Source organism: Carcharhinus amblyrhynchos, chromosome 2 (assembly GCF_965287045.1).
Source record: "Carcharhinus amblyrhynchos chromosome 2, sCarAmb.v2.hapA, whole genome shotgun sequence".
Taxonomy (NCBI): domain Eukaryota; kingdom Metazoa; phylum Chordata; class Chondrichthyes; order Carcharhiniformes; family Carcharhinidae; genus Carcharhinus; species Carcharhinus amblyrhynchos.
Genome location: NC_137325.1, coordinates 22,329,891 through 22,354,910, shown reverse-complemented (window position 1 = coordinate 22,354,910; position 25,020 = coordinate 22,329,891). Strand labels below are relative to the sequence as shown.

General features: G+C 45.1%; 1 protein-coding gene across 3 annotated transcripts in view; it reads right to left on the bottom strand.

Annotated features, from left to right (window-relative positions):
- The window catches only part of LOC145353071 (genetic suppressor element 1-like), a 175,127-nt gene that overhangs the window by 92,192 nt on the left and 57,915 nt on the right, over positions 1-25,020 (bottom strand). For 2 of the 3 annotated variants that reach the window (XM_080203417.1, XM_080203435.1), the window contains exon 2: positions 12,632-12,850. In XM_080203417.1, coding sequence (XP_080059543.1) covers positions 12,632-12,850 — 219 coding nt within the window. Of the gene's footprint in view, positions 1-12,631; positions 12,851-12,930; positions 12,988-25,020 lie in introns of those variants that run through there. The other variant, XM_080203425.1, reaches the window with a different exon arrangement.

The following is a 25,020-nucleotide window of genomic DNA, read 5'->3' as shown; positions in this document are numbered from 1 at the left end:
GCCTCTGCTGCTGGAGCCAGCCTGAACCAACTTACCCCCACCCAACAATTGTGGGGACCCGCGGCTGATCATGAGCTCCACAATACACAGACGTCTAGCCCCTGCTTTCCAGACTGATTGTCCCCTCCCACCCCTGATGCGATCGCATTTGCAGAGTGTGCAGCGACCCCCCCCTACTCCCCACCTGGTCGGGCTGCTCTCTTCATGTCCCCCCGTTCATGCTCTACTCCTTTATGCCCCACCCCATAGACCCTGCCCCGCCACTGCCCAATGCGCAATGCCAAGATATCAGGCTAGCAGTGCCAAGATACCAGGCTGGTACTGCCCACATCAATCTCCCTGGGGGGGGGCTCAATGGCCTTCAATTTTACAGGCGAGGCCAACGCGACTGTTCCCCATTCCTGGGGAGCAGGTGTTTTCCTCGTCGGAGAGAACCTCCTCTGGCGAGTCTAGATGATTGAGCTCAGGGCTCACTACACACATGCAAATTCACATTTATATACATTTAAATAAATTATTCAGCCTGTTGCCCATCTCTGACGAGAGGGAGACCTCGGTGGAAATGTGGCTCTCAAAATCTACTGCGTGACATTTTTAAAATGCTGCAAGACCTGATCCCGAATGTCACTCGCAAAGAGCTGGGCACTGCAGATGGCAGGCGCAACCTCTGATTCTCCAGTCATGAGCGCACTACATCCCTTCTTAAGCATTTTCCTTTTTTCTACTAGAAACATTGTGTGATTTCAAGAAAAAATTAGATATAATTCTTGGGGCTGAAGAGATCGAGGAATATGGGCAGCAGGGAAGGCGGGATCAGGATATTGATTTTGATGAACAACCATGATCATAATGAATGGCGGGCAGGCCTGAATGGCCTCCTCCTGCTTCTATTTTCCATGTTTCTATGTTTTCTACATCATTCAATCCTTGCTTTCTCCTCTCTCTGCTTCAGCATATTGGCCAAAACCTTAAATTAGATGCAGCACATAGAGCTATAGAGGTTTACAGAATGGAAGCAGGCCCTTCAGCCCAACTTCTCCATGCCGCCCTTTTTTTTAAAACAACTAAGCTAGTCCCAATTGCCCGCACTTGGCCCATATCCCTCGATAGCCATCTTACTCATGTAACTGTCTAAACACTTTTTAATAGAGTCACGCGGATATCATATGGATCAATGCATTTTTTTTAGTAATACCTGTGTGACCTTTCAACATTGGAACTTAAAAAAATCTCTTCTGGAACTCACTTGCACCCATTAAAAATTTATAAATAAGAGTCAGTGACAGTTAAACCTATGTTGATATGGTTTGTTTGAAAGAAACATGCTCATTCGATCGACTAGTTTCTGCTTTTACCACCGTCAGACTTTATACATTTTCAGAAAGATCATAGGAGTAAAAATTGTTTATTTCTACATGGGACATGGGTATTGGAATGTGATTGGGGGGTTGGGTGTGTTTATCAGGCAGGATGGTGTGGGGTATGCACCCTGCCACCTTCTCAACTCCACCCCCATTAAGCCCCTCACGGGAAGACCTGTGGATGGTTTTCCCGTTAACTGAGGCCCTTAAGTGGTTAGCTAATGCCCACTTAAGGGCCTCATTGTTCACTGCTGGCACCAACCTGGCATTGGGCAGGGCTCTCGCCCTACGGGGAGCAACTAAACCTATACAAGGTTGTTTGTGAGCTCCAGGTGGATCCCTCAGTCATAGGAACACAACGCCTAGTCAAGGGAACTCTCTTCAGGGAACGGGGTTGGAGGAATCTGGCATCAGGAAGGGAGGGGCCTGAGAGTCAATGCCTTGCCCTCGTTCCTGGCATCCCCTCCCCACAACCCCCACCCGCAAACACTCTTTTCTATTACTCACATCACTGGCCTGGAATCCAATGCCCATCCTAGGTATCATGTGGCTGCTGTACAAGCAGCAGTGACTGTCTCCCTGGTGACACTGTCAATCAATAGAGCCTGTCTCCTTATTGCTTGGCAGCTCTCAACCAGGTGGGGGAGGCTTCAACTGCCCCCCCCACCCCACTGCCCCACCTCCCCCAGGGTATTTGATCCCATGGCCCCCCCCCGCCCCGCCTCTCCCAGGGTACTTGATCCCATGGTCTGTCCAGTGCCCGAATGGAATAAATGGTGGGCCTTTCCAAAAATAGGTGACATGCTGCTTTGAAACCCCCTCCCCCCCAACTTCATCTCCACCAGATTCCACCCCAATTATAAAATGATCTGCAAACAGAGTGACGGAGCAGTTATACCAACATTTTGGTCTGTTGTTTGCTTGACTACCAACTAAAAGCACGCAATGAACACTTGACTCCTGCCTTCACTTAACATGCGTGTTACAGCTCTCCACCCTGTCACGCAGCATTTATTTGAAGGATAGGTAAATATAAAGCCTATTCTTTTGGGGGTAGGGTAGGTGGGGTGGAGAAGGTTCTTTACTCTGAAGGCATGAGCCATGATGTATTAATCATTTATATCGATTTTGTGATGTGCAGGGTTTAGTGTCTTGATTTTGTTCCATTTTGTTCTAATGCAGTTTCCACTTACTTATTCCACAATAAAACCACAGAGGTCCCAACCTTGGCTCAATTTTTAACATGCCATATTTGATAGAATAAAACAGCAGTATTTGTGAGCTGGAGGTCATTGTTAGAGTGACCTATGTGGCAGTGCAGTAGGGTAGCAGATGGTCCTTGATGAATAGTACATGCGCTGCACCAGTGGTGTTCCTGTCACTGTCTATAGGCCCTCAATCAATCAAGGAGAATTTCCCATTTAGAATGAAGCAGAGGGCAGTCCTGTTATATGTATAAAGCTGTAGATTTAAAATCCAAAGAGTTTTACAGAAGCGGGCTGCTTCTCACTGACAGTAAGAAGCAAAATTGGGATTCAGTCACGATCTTCTTCCAAAGCATATCCCCAACAAGGTTCTGACAAAGGAAAGCATCACCTTGTACAGAATAACCTTGTGACACTCTGGCACTTGTTGTATGGTTGGTTGGTTTTGTCGCAATGCAGTACACTCTGAGCTTCACAAATAAACACAACTATTGGCAATGCATCCCATAAAAAATAATATTGATATAGTCAAAGGCAACAGTCAGGGTGGGTCTTAAAAGATGAACAAGAGAAAGAGCTGCAAGTACAGGGAATCTGAAACAAACTCGGAAATTCTGGATTTATACCAAAGGTTTGGCTACACATAGGGAGAAAACAGGAGGATGATAGTAACTACATGCTCGTCTTTCATATTCCTGTTCTGATAAAAGGGTCGACATTGGCAGGTCAACCTTTATCTTGAAAAAACAAAGAACCTTGTAAATGCCTCAAGATATGAAAGAGAAGGGCGGCATGGTGGCACAGTGGGTTAGCACTGCTGCTTCACAGCTCCAGGGACCCGGGTTTGATTCCGGCCTCGGTGGGTTGTCTGTGTGAAGTCTGCACATTCTCCCCATATCTGCGTGGGTTTCCTTCGGGTGCTCCAGTTTCTTTCCATTGTCCAAAGACGTGCGGGTTAGTTTGGTCGCCCATGCTACATTGTCCATTAGTGTCAGAGGGATTAGTAGGGTAAATACGTGAGATTACGGGGATAAGGCCAGGGTAGGATTATTGTTGGTGTAGGCTTAATGGGCCAAATGGTCTCCTTCCACTGATTCTATGAAAAGATGTGGACAGTGGAATATGCAACTATATAAACTGCTTGTTACTTATTCTTATGATTTGTATCTTCATTGAAGCTCCCTAATCCTTTATAACCCACTTTCAAGCATCTATTATACATTATTGACACGATTAATTTACTTACATCAGGTTATTTTTATGTAATAACATATACATGTTGTTACAGATACAAAGTTTATCGGATTGTTATATTTTTGGGCTGTCTCTTTCACTTAAGGTAAAATTGAGGAATGAACGAGGTCCTGTGACCTGCTCCAAATTTGGCCCAACCAGACATGCTGGCTTGGTTGCTATGGGGACAAGAGAGACCCAAGCCAAGAAACCTGCTGAGAAGTTGCAAGAAGTTTAATTCGATTTATTGTTGTCTCATGTATTGGTATACAGTGAAAAGTACTGTTTCCTGCGTGCTATACAGACAAAGCATACCCTTCATAGGGAAGGAAAGAAGAGACCGCAGAATGTAGTGTTACAATCATAGCCAGGGTGTAGAGACAGATCAACTTAATGTGAGGTAGGCCCATTCAAAAGTCTGATGGCAGCAGGGAAGAAGCTGATCTTGAGTCATTGCCATTGAAGTGATCTTTGAAGGGGAATTTGTCATAGAAACCCATTGAAGTGCCAGGTTACAGGGTTCCTAAGATATCTCTGAATCTCACAGAGACAAGTCAGCCTACAACCAGCTAAGGAGGACAGAACAGGAGACACAAGCAGCCTGTCCTGTACCTGAGGCAGAGAAAAGGCTGAATGTTTTGTCCACCATATAATATGCAGCTGGGAGCTCATGCTTGAACTGAAGGGCCTGGGTTCATAAGGATTTAAAGGAGACTTGAAGGTTTGCCTAGCTTGAGCTGCAGGGAAGAGACCTTCACAATGAAAATCAGTTCTGGGATAAGAACTTACTCAGATGGGAATAAGAAAGAAAGAAAGCAAGTCATTGGGAGCTGAGAATAACTTTGGACTGGTTTAGGAGGACCTAAAGGATACTGTAACCGTGGCAGGGGATTTTCAGTCCTTTTAAAAATTAAAAGACCAACTTTTCCTCTGCTATTTAGAGTATATATAGCGACCAGGCAATGTTTAGATATAGCCACTTTTAGTTTGTAAAACTTAAAATCTTGTTGTGTGATCCCTACAGTTGGTCACTGGAAATTCAAGTATCTTTCTGAAAGTTATTGGTCTCTAGAATCCCTACAGTGCAGAAGGAGGCCATTCAGTCTATCGAGACCACAATCCCACCCAGGCCCTATTCCCCTAACCCCACATATTTACTCTCCTAATCCTCTGACACTAGGGTCAATTTAGCACGACCAATCAACCTAACCCACACATCTTTGGACTGTGGGAGGAAACCGGAGCACCCGGAGGAAAGCCACGTAAAAATGGGGAGAACGTGCAAATTCCACACAGACAATGACGCAAGTTGCGAATCGAACCCGGGTTCCTGGTGCTGTGAGACAGCGGTGCTAACCACTGTGCCACCATGCCCCCCCCTTAGGTTAGATTGGGTGGGAGTTCAGGTGTTTCACAAGTGCCAGTGCAGACTCAATGGGCCGAAGGGCCTCTTCTGCACTGTATGATTCTATTTTGGGGTAAGGAGAGGGAGTGAGGAAACTCGCACATCTACTCTGGTAGTGAGACGTACAGCGCCTGAGCAAACTACGCACGCAGCCTCCTCAGAAGGAGATGTTCCGCAGTGCAGGATAATGATGGATGAAATAAGGGAAGAGAAAATAACCTTAATGAATATTCCTTTTCTTCAGCGTTTTTATCAGCACACTCACCACACCCATGATACCAAGCTGCGGATGATTTATGCGACAATATTGTAGAAATTTATACGCTTTCACACATGAGCAGACTTACAGTGAGGCATGCTGTATTTGAATAAATAATGCGCTGTGTTTTTATGCTTTCTACAATGGAGCAGCACATATCTGTGTCAGCTACAATTACAAGGCTGGGATGAGAAATGACCTCTTGCTGATTTATTGCACCATTAAAAGAAAGGGAGTCACTTGGTAAGTTTTACAGTGGATTGCTGAAATGCAAGAAGTGCACAATCATGAGTTCTGGCAAATGCATTTATGGCTTTTAACAGTGAGATTCAAACGGTGAGAGAGAGAGTAATTCTGGAACACGATATATCAAGTTACTAATAAATCTGCTTGCCCCTAATACTGGCGTCAAACAATGTATTAGTGCAGAAGTTGGAAAATAACTGGCCTGGAATAAATGGAGCTTTGGCAGAAGCGAATACAATAGAGGAGACATAAAAGGCAGTTAAATAGTTAAGCTGCCCAATCGCTTGGTGTTTCTTAAAGACTTTTATTTGGAGCAGGATTTAGCCAGCCAGTGTATTCACACTGTGGTTGATACCATCAGACTTTTGAATGGACCTACCTTATATCAAGTTGATCTTTCCCTGCACACTAGCTATGACTGTAACAGTACATTCTGCACTCTCTCCTTTCCCTCTGCCCTATGTACTCTACAAGTACTTTATTGTTTGTATAGGGCACAAGAAACAATACTTTTCACTGCATCCCAATACACTGACAATAATAAATCAAATCAAAATCAAATATTTGCCTTCTACACACAAGCGCACAGTTTGTACCATGAGCATTCAATGTTTAAAACATCCCCTATTGCAGATTAGTTGGCCAAAGTGATATGAATATGGGGAGCAATACCCATGAGAAACCCAGCCCCTAAAGAAACAGCCACAGGATGAGGGATTGTTTTTAAATACGCGCACATCATTAACTTTGATCATCAGCCTTAAGTGCAAAACCCTGTAATGTTTTCCATAAATGTGACAAAAGACAGCTCTGTTGTTCTGGAGCACAATTAGTGCTCCGTTATCCTCTGTATGCAGATTATCTGAATCCGAACTGCACTTAATTGCTTCCCATCTGCTCTTTTCGTTCATGTTGGTAGCTCTGATTTTTTATTTATGCACGTCGGAATTCCTGTTAGCTTTGGTCAGTGGCTAAATTTGATCTTCGAGATTTCATGTGGATGAAAACATTGATTTTCCATGAAATATCAGATATTCACCGTGATTAGCATCATGGCCAGTTGTTGATCTCAGCAGTGTCATTATGGGAAGGTGCTGAGTTGCTGTGTGTGTGTGTGTGTGTGTGTGTGTGTGTGTGTGTGTGTGTGTGTGTGTGTGGGGGGGGGGGGGGGGGGGCGCGTGGAGGCAGGGGTGGTGACAGGGAACCCACCTATGGAAGACAGGAAAATAATACAACTTTTTGTTCTGCTGAAATTGTGTGAAAAATATCAGCGCCTATCAATCTCCGGGGACAGCCATCAAAGTCTTGTTTCAGTCAGTGAAATCCATTGACAGATGTGCCGTACCACTTCAGATTGCTGGCAGTCTTACACTGATGTTGGCTGTTTGACTTCACTCAGATAGGCTTTAGCACGGCCAAGTAGCAGGGCCAATGCACCTAACCAGCAGGTCTTTCAGACTGTGGGAGGAAAGCAGAGCACCCGGAGGAAATGGTGGCACAGTGGTTAGTACTGCTGCTTCACAGCGCCACGGACAAGGGTTTGATTCTTGGCTTAGGTCTTGCAGAGTCTGCATGTTCTCCCTGGGTGCTCTGGTTACTCCCACAGTCCGAAAGGGTGCAAGGATTTATAAGACAATGCAGAAAGCTGCCATGATATTTAACCAGTTTCCTTTGAGAGGTGAGCAATTGACCCAGAGAATGGACCAGTTTGACGTAGTGATAAATTGGTATGAATGTAAAATACAGCACAGGAAAATTAGTGAGATCCAACCAGGGCCTTGCATCCAACCCCAGTGAAGATTCATTGCCTGTGATGTTGTGTCCATTGATACCAATATACCCTTGACCTTCATATTGACTGGGTCTGTGTCGACACCAGCTTGGAGATTTCTCCTAGTATGTAATTAAGTATCAATGGAGTTGGCTCATACTGTCCTTTAAAAAAAAACAATTCAGGCTTTAGTTTTGAAAGTCTAAAATTGGGAGCAGAGTAAGATAGGGGGACAATATTCCCTGTAAGCTACACAGCCATGTATAGCTCAAAGTTCCTCTGCAAGCTGCGCACAAGTCAGTTGCCCTCTAAGTTACCTCCTGGAATGACATCTAAAAAATTTAAAGGGGCCTTGCACTCAAATAAATATCACTGCACGTTAAAAAAAAATGAGACGGGATGTTGGAGGGGTGGAGAAGGTAACTAGAACCTGAAAAATCTGAGGAGTTTTGAAGACTGGTAATAATTTAGTTTTTACTTGGAGCATTATTAGAAGAACATATCCAAGGATCTAAAAATAGTGACAAAGTAAATGATGACCCACATTTATTTACACAGTTCACAGACACCACTTTAATGGGGCTCAGTGGGAGTCTAAATGTTCTGGCCAGTGTATGTTTTAGTGGATCATGCAGATTAAAAGAAGCTTGTATAATAGCAACAGTACAACTAAATGCTGATCCTCTGACAGCAATATATCTTGGTTCTGTTTCCTCTCAGGGTTTGCTATTGGGTCGGATACCAGAAAGCTCACTTACGTTAGTCAAGTACAGAAATGCATTTCCACACCCAAGGCTACTTCACTGATACCCAATCTTATCAAAACCATCTTGTTAACTCATCTATGGAAGAGTCGATTGAATCGATCTCTTGATCTCTGAATTTTCTTCATTGACTTGTTACGGAAACTTGGGTCCCAAAGATGCGTTTTACAGTCATGGCATCATCGTGCATGTTATACATGAGCACATTACCAATATCATGCAACATATACAATCCTGTGGTAGTCGTCCGGCTAGTCACAATGTAGACTATTGATTTAGATGAAGGAACAAAATGGAATATTTCCAAATTTGCAGGTAACACAAAGCTGGGTAGGAGGGTGAGCTCTGCGGGGGATGCAGAGATTCTTCAGTGCGATTTGGACAAGTCGAGTGAGTGGGCAAATGCATGGCAGATGCAGTATACTGTAATTTTATGGAGGTCATCCACTTTGGGACCAAAAATAGATAGATAGATTATCTGAATGGCTACAGATCAAGAGAGGGAAATGTGCAATGACACCTGAGTGTCCTCGTATACCAGTTGCTGAAAATAAGCATGCAGATGCAGCAGGCAGTAAAAAAGGCTAATGGTATGTTGGCCTTCATAGTGAGAAGATTTGAGTGCAGGAGCAGGGATGTCCTGCTGATTATACAGGGCATTGGTGTGATCACAACTGGAATACTGGGAGGAATTTTCCCATCCCGCCCACCATGGGAATCGTAGTGGGCAAGGGGCGGACTATGCAAAGGTCTAGTGACCTCAGGCAGGATTTTCTGGTTTTGGGGCAAGCGCAGCTAGAAAATCCCACTCGTTATGTACAGTTCTGGTCACCTTATCTGAGGAAGGATGTTCTTGCTATGGAGGGAGTTTAGCGAAGGTTTACCAGCTTGATCCCTGGGATGGCGGGACTGACACGAGTCAGTTAGGATTGTATTAGCTGGCGTTTAGAAGAATAATCTTATAGAAATCTATACAATTCTGACAGGGCTAGACAGGGTAGATGCAGGAAGGATGTTCCCAATGGTATGGGGAGTCTAGAACTAGGGGTCACAGTCTGAGGAAATGAGGGAGATCATTTAGGACTGGGGTGAGGAGAAATGCCTTCACTCAGAGTGGCAGAGTGCTGAGCCTGTGGAATTCTCGACCACTGAAAGCAGTTGAAGCCAAAATAGTGTAGGTTTTCAAGAAGGTGTTAGATATAGATCTTGGGGCTAAAGGGATCAAAGGATATGGTAGTGGGGAGGGGGGGAAGCGAGATCAAGCTATTGATTTGGATGATCAGCCATGATTATAATGAATAGCAGAGCAAGCTCAAAGGGCCAAATGGCATACTCCTGCTCCTATTTTCTGTTTCTATGTAAAGTGTGTATGTTTGGGGACCTGAGGGCAAAAGCAGGGTAGAATTTCAGGGCTTTAATGCCAAAATCCAGAGAGGATAACATCTAATGAATCCATCAATTCCAAAAGGTCTGAGGATTTGAGAAAGGAAATCAATGAACAAACTTTACTGATCCATACATATTTAATGTCTGCTATAATTGTCTGGGTATTTGTCATTGTCTAATATATACTGATCTATTGCTGACTTCCATTCAAAATATTTGTGCTGATTATTTTGTGGTCCCGATGCTAAAATGTTAGCACCCGTTTGAAAATGCAAAGACCCCACTGAAGCAATATTGGCTTGGATGAGACCCAAATAATTGGAGATTTCAGTATAAGTTAACTCTTCATACTAATTAGCCGTGAAACAATTTTTATTCAACTATTGGATGAGGGTAACATGCCGAGGATGCTGGAATCTAAAACAAAGATGGAAAATGTTAGAGAAACTCAACAGTTCTAACAGCATCTGTGGAGACAGAATAGAGCCAACTTTGAGTCTGCATGACTCTTGATCCAGTTTTGAAACATTGGCTCTATTCTCTCTCCACAGGTGCTGTCAGACCTGCTGAGTTTCTCCAGCATTTTGTGTCCAAATACTTGGAATTGGATATTTAAGAAGGAATAACTTTAAGGATACAGGGAAAGGATTGCCCTTCTACAGGGGACTTGCAAACTTGATGGTTTACAAATTGCCATGAAACTTGAGCACTGATAAATAAAGAAACATGCTGCCGAAGATTTTTGTCTTGCACTTATCGGGACAGATACACAAGAGCACCATCCACCCTCCCCCGCCTTCACTGCCCTGCCCAACAAGCACCCCTGTCCTTCTCACAGGGGAGTGCCTGAACTTTCAAAATGTCTGTGTCTATCTCTATACGGCTCCTGCTTGACTGAGCTGCAGTGTTGCCAGAACCCTCACTCCCATGGTGGTGCTTGTACACCAGAGCTGCCAATCTCCAACCGGCCAATAGCTGTATGAGGCAGGCTGTACCCATGGAGAGGGGCGGGGGTCTGACTTCAATTAAAGGCCTTTTGGCTGAAAAATTAATTTTGGGTTGGGGGGGTGTGGAGGGGGGGTGGAATGTTGATCCAGCTGAGCAGAGATGACACTCACACACTTACACTTGAGTGCAGGGTGCCTGGCTTCAGTATATAATCCAGCACCATGATTCTATGAGTTATGTGTTTTTCAGCTTCAGATAGTACATAAAAGAAAGATAAAGGATGTTTAAAGTGATGTGAGTAAAATGTTGGGCAAGAATTGGCAGAGTTGGGGGGGTGGGGTTCAACATGTCCATCACAGGATCTACCCAATTTATGTAACATCCTAAGGGGTTAAATAGTCCTCGGAAAAACTGGGAAATGCCCCATTTCTGGGAAATCTAACGTTTGACAATTCTTCTTAATGTGGAAAACGGCCACAGATAGAAGTGCCACAGTCCCAGCAGCTGAGAGGCCAGCATTGTGAAAGAAGGGTTGGACATCTAGGAATGCTTTTAACACTTAGCTACATAGTCATTCAGCCACAACCACTTTAGGATTATTCTAAACACCTTTTCTCTGTCGCAGGTCACACCTTTCTCATGTGCTGCCATCCTCACCTGTTAAGTGATGTTTGAGGACAACGTGTCGATCTTTGCTTTCCCAAAACTGAGGCCGGCTTTTTGACTGCCTCAGCTTGTACAACCCAATAAGACGTAGGACAGAAGTAGGCCATTTGGCCCATTGAGTCCACTCTGTCATTCCATGACATCATGACCGATCTGATAACGCTGAACGTTACTTTCCTGCCTTATCCCCACACAATCCTTGATTCCTTGAATCAAGCCTTGAACATACTTAACAACCCAGCCTCTAAAATGTCCTCTGAGGTAAAGAATTCAACAGATTCATTACCCTCTGAGAAGAAACTCCCCATCATCTGTCTGAAATGGGTGACCCCTTACTCTGAGATTCTGCCCTCTGGTCCTCAGCTCTCCCACAAGAGGAAACGACCTCTCAGCACTTCTTTCCTCCTTGATAAGCCTAGACCTTGTCTCAACTTAACTCCACATTTCAAGTGACAGCACCCCTGTGCTATTTCTCCATTTCTCAGCACGCTCAGTTAGTCCACAAGGTCACCTCTTGTTCCTCTGAACTCTCTAATAACTGCAGTTCATTCAGTTCCTTAGGCCAATGGTTGCTGACATTAGGCAGATGATCAGCATCCATATCGTGCCTCCAACTCGACCTCAGTTACCCTGCTCAGTTCAACCCTTTTTCCGCATTCTTTACTCGCCTCCCATTCTCCACCGTTCAACTTGTCCAAACATCTGCTGTTTGATTATTAGGATATCAGGCAAATCCCATTCCTAATATTTCCCTTTAGGTGTGGCACGCGTGGTACTGTGGTTAGCACTGCTGCCTCACAGCGTCAGAGACCCGGGTATGATTTCCGGTGGGGTCATCGTCTGTGCGTGTTCTCTCCCTGTCTGTGTGGGTTTCCTCTGGGTGCTCTGGTTTCTTCCCACAGTCTGAAAAATGTGCTGGTTAGGTGCATTGGCCATGCTAAATTCTCCCTCAGTGTAACCAAACAGGCACCAGAGTGCGGGATCAGGGGAGATGTGGAGGTTAGGTACATTGACCCAAACAGGCGCCAGACTGTGGCAACTGGGGGAATTTCACAGCAACTTCATTGAAGTGTTAACCTAAGCCTTATTTGTGCCTAATAAATAAACTTTTTAAAAAACTTTAAAAACTTCATCGCAGTGTTAATGTAAGCCTTACTTGTGACTAATAAATAAACTTCTAAACAAACTTTAAAAACTTCATTGCAGTGTTAATGTAAGCCTACTTGTGACACTAATTAAAGAAAGTGTTCAATTTTCCTGTTTAAGTAACAGCAAAGAAATAAACAGGAAGTGCAGGTAACACATTGTGCCACAATGTGTGTTTAGACCTATATGCAAACGTGTGTCAGTGTTCGTTTTTGACAGATTGATACTTATTGGCGAATACCTCTTGGGTCTTCTGCTTGTTTGGCCAGTTTTCGGAGAGCGGCAGCAAAGCTGGCTGTGTGAACGCCTCGAGAATTCGATGCCCCGTGCGATGACTGACTCCCATTTGTAACAACGGGTCCATTCAGTGAGGACGGTGTTAGGGGGTTGACTGTTGCTGTAGTCCTCTGAGTGGCTGAGATCATACTGAGGGACGATGACTTTGGCTCATGGCTCATGCCTGCAAGGAAAGACAATTGCTACATTAGAGTCTTAAACTCATTCATTCAACTAGCTCACGCACATTTGCCAGAAACCTACCCTCTTCCGTGTTTCACTGTATTGGAGACTGTGGCAGGTTTACAACAGAGAAGAGATTCAACAAACTAGAGCACTCCCTTCAAGTTTAACGTTTGCATTAGTGTTGATCCAAGTTTACGAGTGTTCTGTTTTACAGCAGCTTCACGCTAATCACGTTTAAGCAGACTCAGGAAATCCTTCGAGCGCTTACAGGCCTGGAACAGCTGATTAGCAGACAAAGGCCATGCTTCATGTCTCATTCCTTTAATCACCTTAAGGTTTACTCTATATAACCAGCGCTTAGTCACATGGCAGCTCAAGGCTGCAATAATCCTCGGGCTTTCTGAAGACTCTTTAAACTGATATGAACGTTATTCTTCTACAATTAAAGATGTGATGTTACTGTTAAAACTCTCTCCTACTCTTTGACAGACCTTAGGTGTGAAATTTACTCACCCCACCTGAGTTCACTCAATCCTTCCACCAAAAGCCACTTTTGCAAGGGAATGAAAATGTTTCAATTCCCATTCTGAAAATTCTCGAGAGTTGCAGATTAAGTTTTAAAATTTATTTATTAGTGTCACATGTAGGTGTACATTAACACTGCAACAAAATCCGCTCATCACCACTCTCCACCACCTGTTCGGGATATGATGTGGATATGCCGGCGTTGGACTGGGGTAAACACAGTAAAAAGTCTGACAACACCAGGTTTCAGTCCAACCTATTTATTTGATAGTAAATTCACTAGCTTTCAGGTTAGCCCCTTCGTCAGGTGAATGGAGAGTTCTGGCCTCAGACAGAGCATATAAAGCACAGACAGTTTACAGATTACTGATTAGAATGCGAATCTTTACACCTAACCTGCTGTTCAAGTCTTAAAGTGGCTAACAATGTGTGTGGAAGGAGCACTGATCACAGGTTAGAGATGTGTATTGTCTCCAGACAGTACAGTAAGTGAGGCTTTGCAAACCCAGGCAAGTCACGGGGGTTACAGATAGTGCGACATGAACCCAAGATCCCTGTTGAGACCGTCCTCATGTGCGCGGAACTTGGCTATCAGTCTCTGCTCAGCGATTCTGCGCTGTCGTGTGTCGTGAAGGCTGCCTTGGAGAATGCTTACCTGAAGGTCAGAGGCTGAATGCCCGTGACCACTGAAGTGTTCACCAACAGGAAGGGAACAGTCTTGCCTGGTGATGGTTGAGCGATGTTCATTCATCTGTTGTCATAGCGTCTGCATGGTCTCCCCAATGTACCATGCTTCGGGACATCCTTTCCTGCAACGTATCAGGTAGACAATGTTGGCCGAGTTGCGAGAGTATTTACCGTGTACCTGGTGGATGGTATTCTCACGTGAGATGATGGTATCCATGTTGATGATCCGGCATGTTTTGCAGAGGTTTCTGTGGCAGGGTTGTGTGGTGTTGTGGTCACTGTTCTCCTGAAGGCCGGGTAGTTTGCTGCGAACAATGGTCTGTTTGAGGTTGCGTGGTCAACAACCAGTTTTTCATCCAGACACACGGAACAGCCATGGGGACCAAATTTGCACCTCAACATGCCAACATCTTCATGCACAGGTTCGAACAAGACTTCTTCACTGCACAGAATCTTCAACCGATGCTATACACTAGATACATCGATGACATTTTCTTCCTTTGGCCTCATGGTGAACAATCACTGAAACAACTATATGATGATATCAACAAATTCCACCCCACCATCAGACTCACCATGGACTATTCCCCAGAATCAGTTGCATTCTTGGACACACGCATCTCCATCAAGGACGGTCACCTCAGCACCTCACTGTACCGCAAGCCCACAGACAATCTCACAATGCTCCACTTCTCCAGTTTCCACCCTAAACATGTTAAAGAAGCCATCCCCTATGGACAAGCCCTCCGTATACACAGGATTTGCTCAGATGAGGAGGATCGTGACAGACACCTCCAGACGCTGAAAGATTGCCCTCATAAGAACAGGATATGGCGCTCAACTCATAGATCGACAGTTCCGATGCGCCACAGCGAAAAACTGCACCGATCTCCTCAGAAGACAAATACGGGACACAGTGGACACAGTACCCTTCATCATCCAGTACTTCCCCAGAGCGGAGAAGCTACGACATCTTCTCCGGAGTCTTCAACACATCATTGAAGTCAAACATCTCACCAGGGCCATCCCCACACCCCCACTTCTTGCCTTCAGACAACTGCAAACAGACCATTGTTCTCAGCAAACTACCCAGCCTTCAGGAGAACAGTGACCACAATTCCACACAACCCTGCCACAGCAACCTCTGCAAGACATGCTGGATCATCGACACGGATACCATCATCACATGTGAGAATACCATCCACCAGGTACACGGTAAATACTCTCGCAACTCGGCCAACATTGTCTACCTGATACGTTGCAGGAAAGGATGTCTCGAAGTATGGTACATTGGGGAGACCATGCAGACGCTACGACAACGGATGAATGAACATCGCTCGACAATCACCAGGCAAGACTGTTCCCTTCCTGTTGGCGAAAACTTCAGTGGCCATGGGCATTCAGCCTCTGACCTTCGGGTAAGCATTCTCCAAGGCGGCCTTCACGACACACGACAGCGCAGAGTCGCTGAGCAGAGACTGATAGCCAAGTTCCGCACACGAGGACGGTCTCAACAGGGATCTTGGGTTCATGTCGCACTATCTGTAACCCCCGTGACTTGCCTGGGTTTGCAAAGCCTCACTTACTGTACTGTCTGGAGACAATACACATCTCTAACCTGTGATCAGTGCTCCTTCCACACACATTGTTAGCCACTTTAAGACTTGAACAGCAGGTTAGGTGTAAAGGTTCGCATTCTAATCAGTAATCTGTAAACTGTCTGTGCTTTATATGCTCTGTCTGAGGCCAGAACTCTCCATTCACCTGACGAAGGGGCTAACCTGAAAGCTAGTGAATTTACTATCAAATAAATAGGTTGGACTGAAACCTGGTGTTGTCAGACTTTTTACTGTGTTCGGGATACACAGGGAGAATTTAGCACAGCCAATGCACCTAACTGACACGTCTTTCGGAGAGTGAGAAGAAACCAGAAGCACCTGGAGGAAATCCATGCAGGCACGGGGGGAATATGCAGACTCTGACTCAAGGGGGGAATTGAACCCAGGTCCCTGGCACTGTGAGGCAGCAGTGCTGACCACTGTGCCACCCACAATGCAGATGGTGAAGCTTTATAATTGTCCCAAGTTAACTGGGGTCTTTAATAAAGAACGGGACAATGAAGGTTCAATGATTGACATTGGTGTGCTTTTCTTTTCAGATATCAGATTTTCTTTAACATCACCCTAGGCTGCACATTATTCTGCAGCTGAGTCTGTATATGACCTGGTGCCTGGCCCTCCGACTAAAGGCACGAGCGGACTGAGGTCTCCAATTTTCAGAACTGAAATCAAGTCCTTCATTTTTACTGGGGTCATTAATGGTGTCTCTGGTAAGAAGATACTCATGTTACAAAACTCTTTTACTGGCATCCTCCTAAAACTAGCAAACGAGCCCAGAATGCTTGTATTTTAAACAATGTCAACAGGTCTTAAATCTAACAAAATGACCCAGTGCTATGCTGGTCAGCTCCCTCAGCGCTCTGAATGCCAAGCCCGTAAATCTATTATTTTACATCAAATTTTGTGTTTGAATGCACTTGCTGCCAATTTTTTTTCCACTACAGATAACTATATCCACATTTTGAATGAAGACTGCAGAGTTAAGCTTTAATTGCTGTAATGATACTCTCTTGCCAGAGGTGGTTCTAGGACACTATAACCAGCAGGAGGGTCTCATCACAAGCTTGTCTTATAATGGCAATAATAACAGCACAAACAGCATGTGACAGACAGAGCTCAGCGATCCCACAATCAATGGATCAGATCTAAGCTCTGCAGTCCTTCCAGTCATGAATGGTGGTGGACAACTCACTGGAGGAGGAGGCTCTGTAAATATCCCCATCCTCAATGATGGAGGAGCCCAGCATGTCAGTGCAAAGGATAATGCTAAAGTATTCGCAGTAATCTTCAGCCAGAAGTGCCAAGTGGATGATCTTGGCTTCCTCCAGGGTCCCCAGCATCTCAGATGCCAGTCTCCAGTCAATTCAATTCACACCATGTGATATCAAGAGATGGTTGGAGGCACTGGATACTGCAAAGTCAATGGGCCCTGATAACATTCCGGCTTCAGAACTTTCCACTCCCCGAGCCAAGCTCTCCTAGTACAGTTACAACACTGGCATCTATCCAATAATGTGGGAAATTGTCCAGGTATGTCCTATAAACAAAAAGCAAGACAAATCCAACCCAGTGAATTACTGCCCAAAATGTCTACTCTTATTCATCAGTAAAGTGATGGAAGGAGATATCAACAATGCTATCAAGCAGCATCTGCTCAGCGACACCCAGTTTGGGTTTTGCCAGGGTCACTCAGCTCCTGACGTCATTACAGCCTTGGTTCAAACATGGACAAAAGAGTGAATTCCAGAGATGAGGTGAGAGTGACAGCCCTTGGCACCAAGGCTGCATTAGACAGAGGAGCCCTAGTAAAACTGGAATCAATGTGTACTGGGGGCAAACTTTCCACTTGTTGGAGTCATACCTGGGACATAGGAAGATGGTTGTGGTTGTGGAGTGTTAGTCATCTCTGCAGGAATCCCTCAGGGTAGTGTCCTAGACCCAACAATCTTCAGCTGCTTCATCAGTGACCTTCCCTGTGTCATAAGGTCAGAAGTGGGGATGTTTGCCGACGATTGCACAATGTTCAGCACCATTCATGACTCCTCAGATACTGAAGCAGTCCATGTTCAAATGCAACAAGATCTGGACAATATCCAGGCTTGAGCAGACAAGGGGCAAGTACCATTCATGCCACACAAATGCAAGCAATGACCATCATCAATAAAAGACACTCTAATCACTGCCCCTTGACATTCAATAGTGTTACCATCACTGAAGCCCCCACTGTCAACATCCTTGTAGTTATCATTGACCAGAAACTCAACTAGACTCACCACATTAACACAGTGGCTATAAGAGCAGGTCAGAAGCAAGGAATGCTGCAACAAGTAACTCACCTCCTGACTCCCCAAAGCCTGTCCACCACCTATAAAGCTCAAGTCAGGAGTATGATGGAATATCCCCACTTGCCTGGATGGGTACAGTCCCAACACCAACAAGAAGTTTGACACTATCCAGGACAAAGCTGCCCGCTTGATTCACACCACATCTGCAAACATCCAATCCCTCTACCACCAAGTGTGTACTATCTACAAGATGCACTGCAATAATTCACCAAATATGCTTAGACAGCACCTTCCAAACCTATGGCCATTTCCATCTGGAAGGACAAGGGCAGCACATACGTGGGAACGCCATCACCTGCAAGTTCCCCTCCAAGCCACTCACCTTGCTGACTTGGAAATATATCACCGTTCCTTCACAAAATCCTGGAATTCTCTCCCTAACGGCATTGTGGGTCAACCCACAGAACATGGACTGCAGCGATTGAAGAAGGCAGCTCACCACCACCTTCCCGAGGGCAACTAGGGATGGACAATAAATGCTGGCAGTGAGTGATGCCCATGTCCCATGAATGATTTAAAAAAAATGTTTTTTGTTTGCTCATGGGATGTGAGCATTGCTGGCCTTGCCAGTGTGGACTGCCATCCTTAATTGCCCTTGACAAAGTGGTGGCGAGCTGTCACCCTCAACTATTGCAGGCTATCTGGTGCTGCTCTTCCCTACAGTGCTGTTATGAAGGGAGTTCCAGGTTTTCGACCTAGTGAAGTTGAAGGAACCACAATATAGTTCCAAGTCAGGCTGCTATGTGACTGAAAGGGGAACTTGGGGGCTGGTTGGTTCCTATGTGGCTTACGCCTTTGTTGTTCAAGATGGCAGAGATCCAGAGTTTGGGGTACACTGTCAAAGGGTGAATTGTTGCAGTACACCTTTGAGGAAGTAAGAGGAAGTGGATGTTGAAGGTTTTGGATGACATATCAATCAAGCTGCTTTGTCCTGAATGGTGTCCAGCTTCTTGCGTGTTGTTGGAGCTGCACTCATTCAGGCAAATGCAGAGTATTCCATCACACTCCTGACTTATAGACGATGATGAGCTTTGGTGAGTCAGGAGGTGAGTTTTTGTCTCAGAACACCCCTGACTTGGACTGGCTTTTGTAGCCACAGCATATTTGTGGCTGGTCCAGTTAAGTTTCTGGTCAATGGCGATTCTGAAGAATGTTGAAGGTGGAGGATTCAACAATAGTGATGTCAAAGGAAGATGGTCAGATTCTCTCTTGTTGGACGTGGTCATTGCTTGGCATTTGTTTGGCGTGACTATTACTTGCCACTTAACAGGCCAAGTCTAAATATTGTTCAGTTCTTGCTGCACATGATCATAGGCTGCTTCAGTATCTAAGGAGATGCGAATAAAATTGAACTCCGTCCAATTCTCAATGGTATCCCCACTTCCAACTTTGCAATGAAGCAACTGAACATGGCTGAGCCTTGGACATTGCCCGGAGGCAATGCAGTCAAGTCCCAGGCTGAAAGGAAATAATATCAACTCACTTCCTTTGTGCTGGCCGAGGCGGGAAATAAAGGGTCAATATGATCATTATGAGTTACACTTTGAAAGATGTTGCCTCTTGCTATGCTTTTCCACTAAAACCCTATTTTCTATGCGTGTCCAACAATGCAGCATTGTAGCAGTAGCAGTGCAGACTGGACTATGTGCTTGGGTCCTTGAAATAGGGCTTGGGCCTACAATCTGCTGGCTCAGGGGTGACAGTGCAAACCTTGAACTACTGCTGACACTTAGGGCTGAATTTTCAGGGCCCCTTAAGATGGGGAGACTATGAAGGCAAAGAAAGTAGTGCAGGCCAGCTTGTCAGTGTTTAAACAAAGGGGAACTAATATTGTGAAGGCTAAAGAAGACTCTAGGCATGGCTGTAAACATCTGTGTCTGTTCTTTCTGAAACTATTATATAAATAATCTGTTGTAATAAAGATTGTTTAAGAGACTCGGTTCACTGTAGTTCTTCCCTATGTGCTTGTAACAAAATGTCCTACTTTCAGCTTACTCTGGAATCAGAGTGGTTTTTATCCACAACACTAACTCCAAGCAGTGGAGTGTTCACCCTACATGGCCCAGCGCTATCTGCTTTGAAGCAATAACATTTAGAATGTTACCAATGCCCCGTAACGTGGTTGAGGGCTGGGTGTTGAGGTGTCCTCATTGTGAAGATGGGATTCATCTCCACAAGTACTGTGCAATGCTCACTCCCACCAACACTGCTACATACATCTGCGACAGGTAGACTGATGAGGATGAAATCAAGCAATTATTACCCTGATGTCGGTTCTCTCACCAGTCTGGTAGGTATGCCTTTCCTGGCCCTTCCAGCTCAGGCAGCAGCAGTACATCCGAGGCAGTTTTGATGATGCACACTACAGTTTCCCTCCCAGACTATACTCCGTTCTCTTGTTACCCTCTGTGCTTGCCCCTGGATAATGGAAAAGTGCTGAATCATCAGATGATAATCAGCAGGTATTCTGTGGACATAGTTGACAGGGTGACATTTATTACCCACCCTATTTGCAACAAGGCGGCTGTGTTTGCTCCACTCCCGTAGGGCTGGGACTTCCACAGTGAGTGGCAGGTGGCGAAATCCCAGAATATTGACCCAGCAAGCTCATACCCCCCGTCCGATGGTTAAATATTTGCCCACAGAATTTACATGACAGTGGGACGGTGTCTTTAATCTCTGTCTGCAGGAGGTTGGGTCACTCTGTCAGGAAATATTTCACAAGCACCCTTTTGGGGAGAGATTCATTCCACTCATTGTTTGAGCTGGTCACAGCAATGTTCAATTAAGTGCAGATAATTACTTCTGAACACTCTATAAAACCAAACACGTGTTACACCAACCGCACAAGGATGCGAGATCGTTAGAACCAGGCCATCGAGGAGCAAAATCAGGAAGCCGTTTCTATACACCAGGAAATTTCTCCCCTAAGGTGCAGTATTCCTGGGCCTCGCCTGCCTCCATTCCACTCCCCGACAGGGCTGAAAAATTCCCCCCTCCTGCTGGATCTGCTGACTGCTTCCAGCATTTTCTGCTTTTTTTTTCATCTGTTTTTAGTTCAGTTGTCCAGGACACCAGGGTGATCATCCCAACCCCCACCCCCAGCCTGCTCCTCTTACAAATAGTCTCACGGGATCCAGGAGGATAAAAGGGGCCAAAATTCATTGTCTTGAAGTAATGCACAAAATGATGACTGCCCTATAAAAAGTCCTTGGAGGCGGAAGTCTCCTCACCAAAATTCCTTTATTTACAATATCCAGCAACACTATACAGAGCGCTGTCTGTAGGCAGTCCACATCCGGAGCGCCAGAGGAACTGACACTCCTGTTTAAATCCAGAGCATGGGGCTCCTTATTGGACCATCAGTTTGGCCCTTAATCAGGGACATCTTTTAGTGACCGACCAAATAAACAAAATCAAACTAACCTAAGGACAACTCAAAAGGGGCACCTCCCAGGAAGAGGGGAACCACCTGGAACAAAAGACAAAGCAGGGAAAAAAAACTTAAAACATCAAATTAAAATGTGACTAAAGGGGTCAATAATACATCCCACTACCTATGGTGCCCAGTGGGCACGGAAGGCATCAACTGTGCCCTTGGACACTGCATGCTCCCTCTCCAGCGACACCCAGCCACGAACGTAGGGTTTGGACAACCCTTCCCCCTCGATCACCCACTGCCTGGACCTGTAGATGGAACACCTTGCCAGGCCCAGGAGCAGGTTCACAAGGCGGGCCTCCTCCTTCCCCGCACCCCCTCCGCATCAGGTGCCTGTAGATCAGGGAGTTCATATCCAAGCGGGCCAACTTCAATTACCTGATTAAAATCGTTACTCGCCCTAAAGCCTTTATTTACATAAGACATCCCTGTGCACTATGGCTTGCCATATTCATGTGAACTAAGGTTCAAACAGTCTAATCCAAAAGAGAACATCCCCGACAATGCAGCACTCTATCAGTACCGCAGTAGAAATGTCAGACTGGATTCTGTGCTTGAGTCTCAGACGTAGGGCTTGAGCCCACAGTCTTCTAGCTCAGGGGTGAGTGTGCAAATGTCGAACCACTGCTGACACTTGGTGCTGAATTTTTAGAATCCTAAAGGAGGGGAATGGAGATGGAGAAACTGGGAAGTTTTCCATTCTCCTCTCCAATGAACATGCCCCTGGTGCATGGTGAGGTTGCTTCCTTCTCCACCCTCTAGGAAGTGGTCCTCTTTCCTCTCCACCATAACCTCCAAATTAGTATTAATGCAGTGAGGGGCTGCCCCGTGCTGTGTGCCAGACCTCTGGCTCTCCTGTGACATCTCGCTTACTTGGATGGGGAAAGCTTTGACACAATCAGCATGTCGCTCCCTCAGGACTGCCTGAGTTTTTGTGGACAGTAACAAAAATGGCTGCAGAGGGACAAATCTGGAAATCCCGCCCCCTGAACCCGGTCCCCATAATTTCTGCCAGTGTAGGAAATGGGGGCAAATTTTAAATTGCACATTTGTGGTTCACAACTGCATGTTAAAATGCAGCTCCCTCAACAGATCTAATTTTGGTTGGTGGGATGTTCAAAAAACAACAACTTGTGCACTTTAGATCTGATACTCGGGTTACTGTCTGTGTGGAGATTGCACATTCTCCCCATGTCTGCATGGGTTTCTTCCAGCTGTTCCGCTTTCTGCCCATAGCCCAAGATGTGCGGGTTAGGTTGACTGACCTTCTAAATTGCCCCTTGGTGTAGGGGGATTAGCAGAGAAAATACACGGGGTTTCTTGGAAAGGGCCTGGGTGGGATTGCAGTCGGTGCAGGCTCGATGGGCCATTGGACTCCTGCTGCACTGTAGAGTGAAAATGGGAGTTGTGACCACCGACCCTGGAAAGAATTCAGGAGTTGCCGGCTGCAGAGGTGACCTGGGCAAAAGTGAGCACACACTTTTGAGTGATGAGAAGGTTTCAACCTACCAGAGTTCTTTGGTGAGATAGATACCCACTTGGAGAGACAAGGTATCCATTTGGATATGGTCCCAGGACACCTTTGGGAGAGGTGCTTTGGGAAGAGCAAGGTCCTATTGAAAGAAGCCATATGCCGTTTGGACTGTTAAAATTAGGCATGAATGCGCACAGAAATGGCATAAACCCACTGGAACTGCAAAACTGATTGAAACAGTCAAGGGAGCTGTCAAATGATTCAAATCTCTCCCCTTTAAATATTAAAAAATTGTCTGCAGTATTTAAAAAAAAACACTGCTTGCTAATTCACATTGCCTGTTGACACAAACCTCAGGGATATTAGATTAATGCTGCAATTGCAGTGTGGTGCCTAAAAGAATGATTGACAGCTTCAAGTGCTAAGAAATTCTATAAAGTGGGACTATGAATATGAAGCTTGTTTTTACAAGGGATTAAGGGAAGTTAAATATAGTGAATGAGTCTTTTTTAAGTCAATTAGAGAACTTAAAAAAAATAGCTAATTCACCAATGGACACTTTGGAACTTGATTTCATCTCAGCGTGGGTCCTGAGATCTGCCCACAGTGAAGACTGAGTGAGTTGGCCTAGGGACTATGGGGTTGACTGGTGTGGCATCGATTGGTGTGGACAGTGTTTGGTAGGCAAGGGAATTAAGGGTTATGGGGAGAAAGTGGGAAAGTGGAACTGAGCCACTTCAGATCAGCCATGATCTTATTGAATGGCGGGGCAGGCTCGAAGGGCTAGATGGCCTACTCCTGCTCCTATTTCTTATATTCTTATATATGGGGTTGTGGGGATTGGGCCTGTGTGGGATTGTGGTCAGTGCAGGCTTGATGGGCTGAATGGCCTTTTTCTGCACTGTAGGGATTCTATGTACAGGGAGTCTTCTCAAAAGTACAAAAAGAAAAGTCTGGATTAATGAACAGTTCTTTTGATATTCTAGTCTCTGTCAAATTTAATCTACACCACCAGAATGAAAGGGTTAAACAAATGGTAAGTATGCTGACTTTTATATTATAGGGGAATAGGAAATCGCTGTATGACACATCTTGCCTGCAGCAATAGGACAACATTTTGACGTGCGTGTTTGATGCACAGTTTCCCAGAACATGTTGAGTTAAATGTACTCCAGCCGTTTGCGGAGGGTGTTGAACTCACAAATGGCCAGTTGTGCATTTCCAACTATGGAAGAAACTTGTTACTCAGTTGCAGGCTCACGTGTTCACAACTCAGGCACACTTTTGTGAAGAGAGTCTTTTAGTGCCTGATAACGTCTAATTCAGTTACAAGCGCACTTTATTAGAAAGATGCCCTGTTTTTATCTCGACTCAAATCAAATAGTGCAACATGTTCATACTCGCCACTCTCCAGTTATCTCGACTGATATGCAAGCACCAGTTGTGTTATCATGATCAAATTGGTGACATTTAAAAGCAGCACACATGCTTTTAATGCAGCAAACCGGACTGATAACCCCACTGTTCGAAGAATCCATATTTCACAGCGGTAAGTCATCAATAATTCACACAAGCAATGTAACACTTAACAGGGAGCCTCACTTTTCAGGGGTGCCAGAATTTATTTGAAGGATGCACTTAACATTCTACCAGGAGACAGGCCTGAAGGATGAAGAGAGTAATTGAAAAGAAAGAGCTTCATAATTCACCTGTCCCCAGAATACTCATGAGCTTCAAGTTCTAACATCATAATGAAGTGACTTAAGTTGATCTCTCTGTCTTCCTTTCTTACGGGCACTTTTAGGACAACTTGTCATGGCAAAAAGCACAGTAAATTGAAGCACATCTTCCCAATTAGAATAAAGCTAGTGTGACAACTCGGTATGGTAGGTTTAAAACAAGATTTATTCAACGCAAATAAACGATTTGCAACACCTATCTGTTCCTGACTCCCCAACTCCTTCTGCCTATTTCCACCCAGTAAGAAGTCTCACAACACTTCGGTCACAGGCATTCGGGTAAACGTTTTCCAAGGTGGCATTCACGACACACGACAGCGCAGAGTCCCTGAGCAGAGAC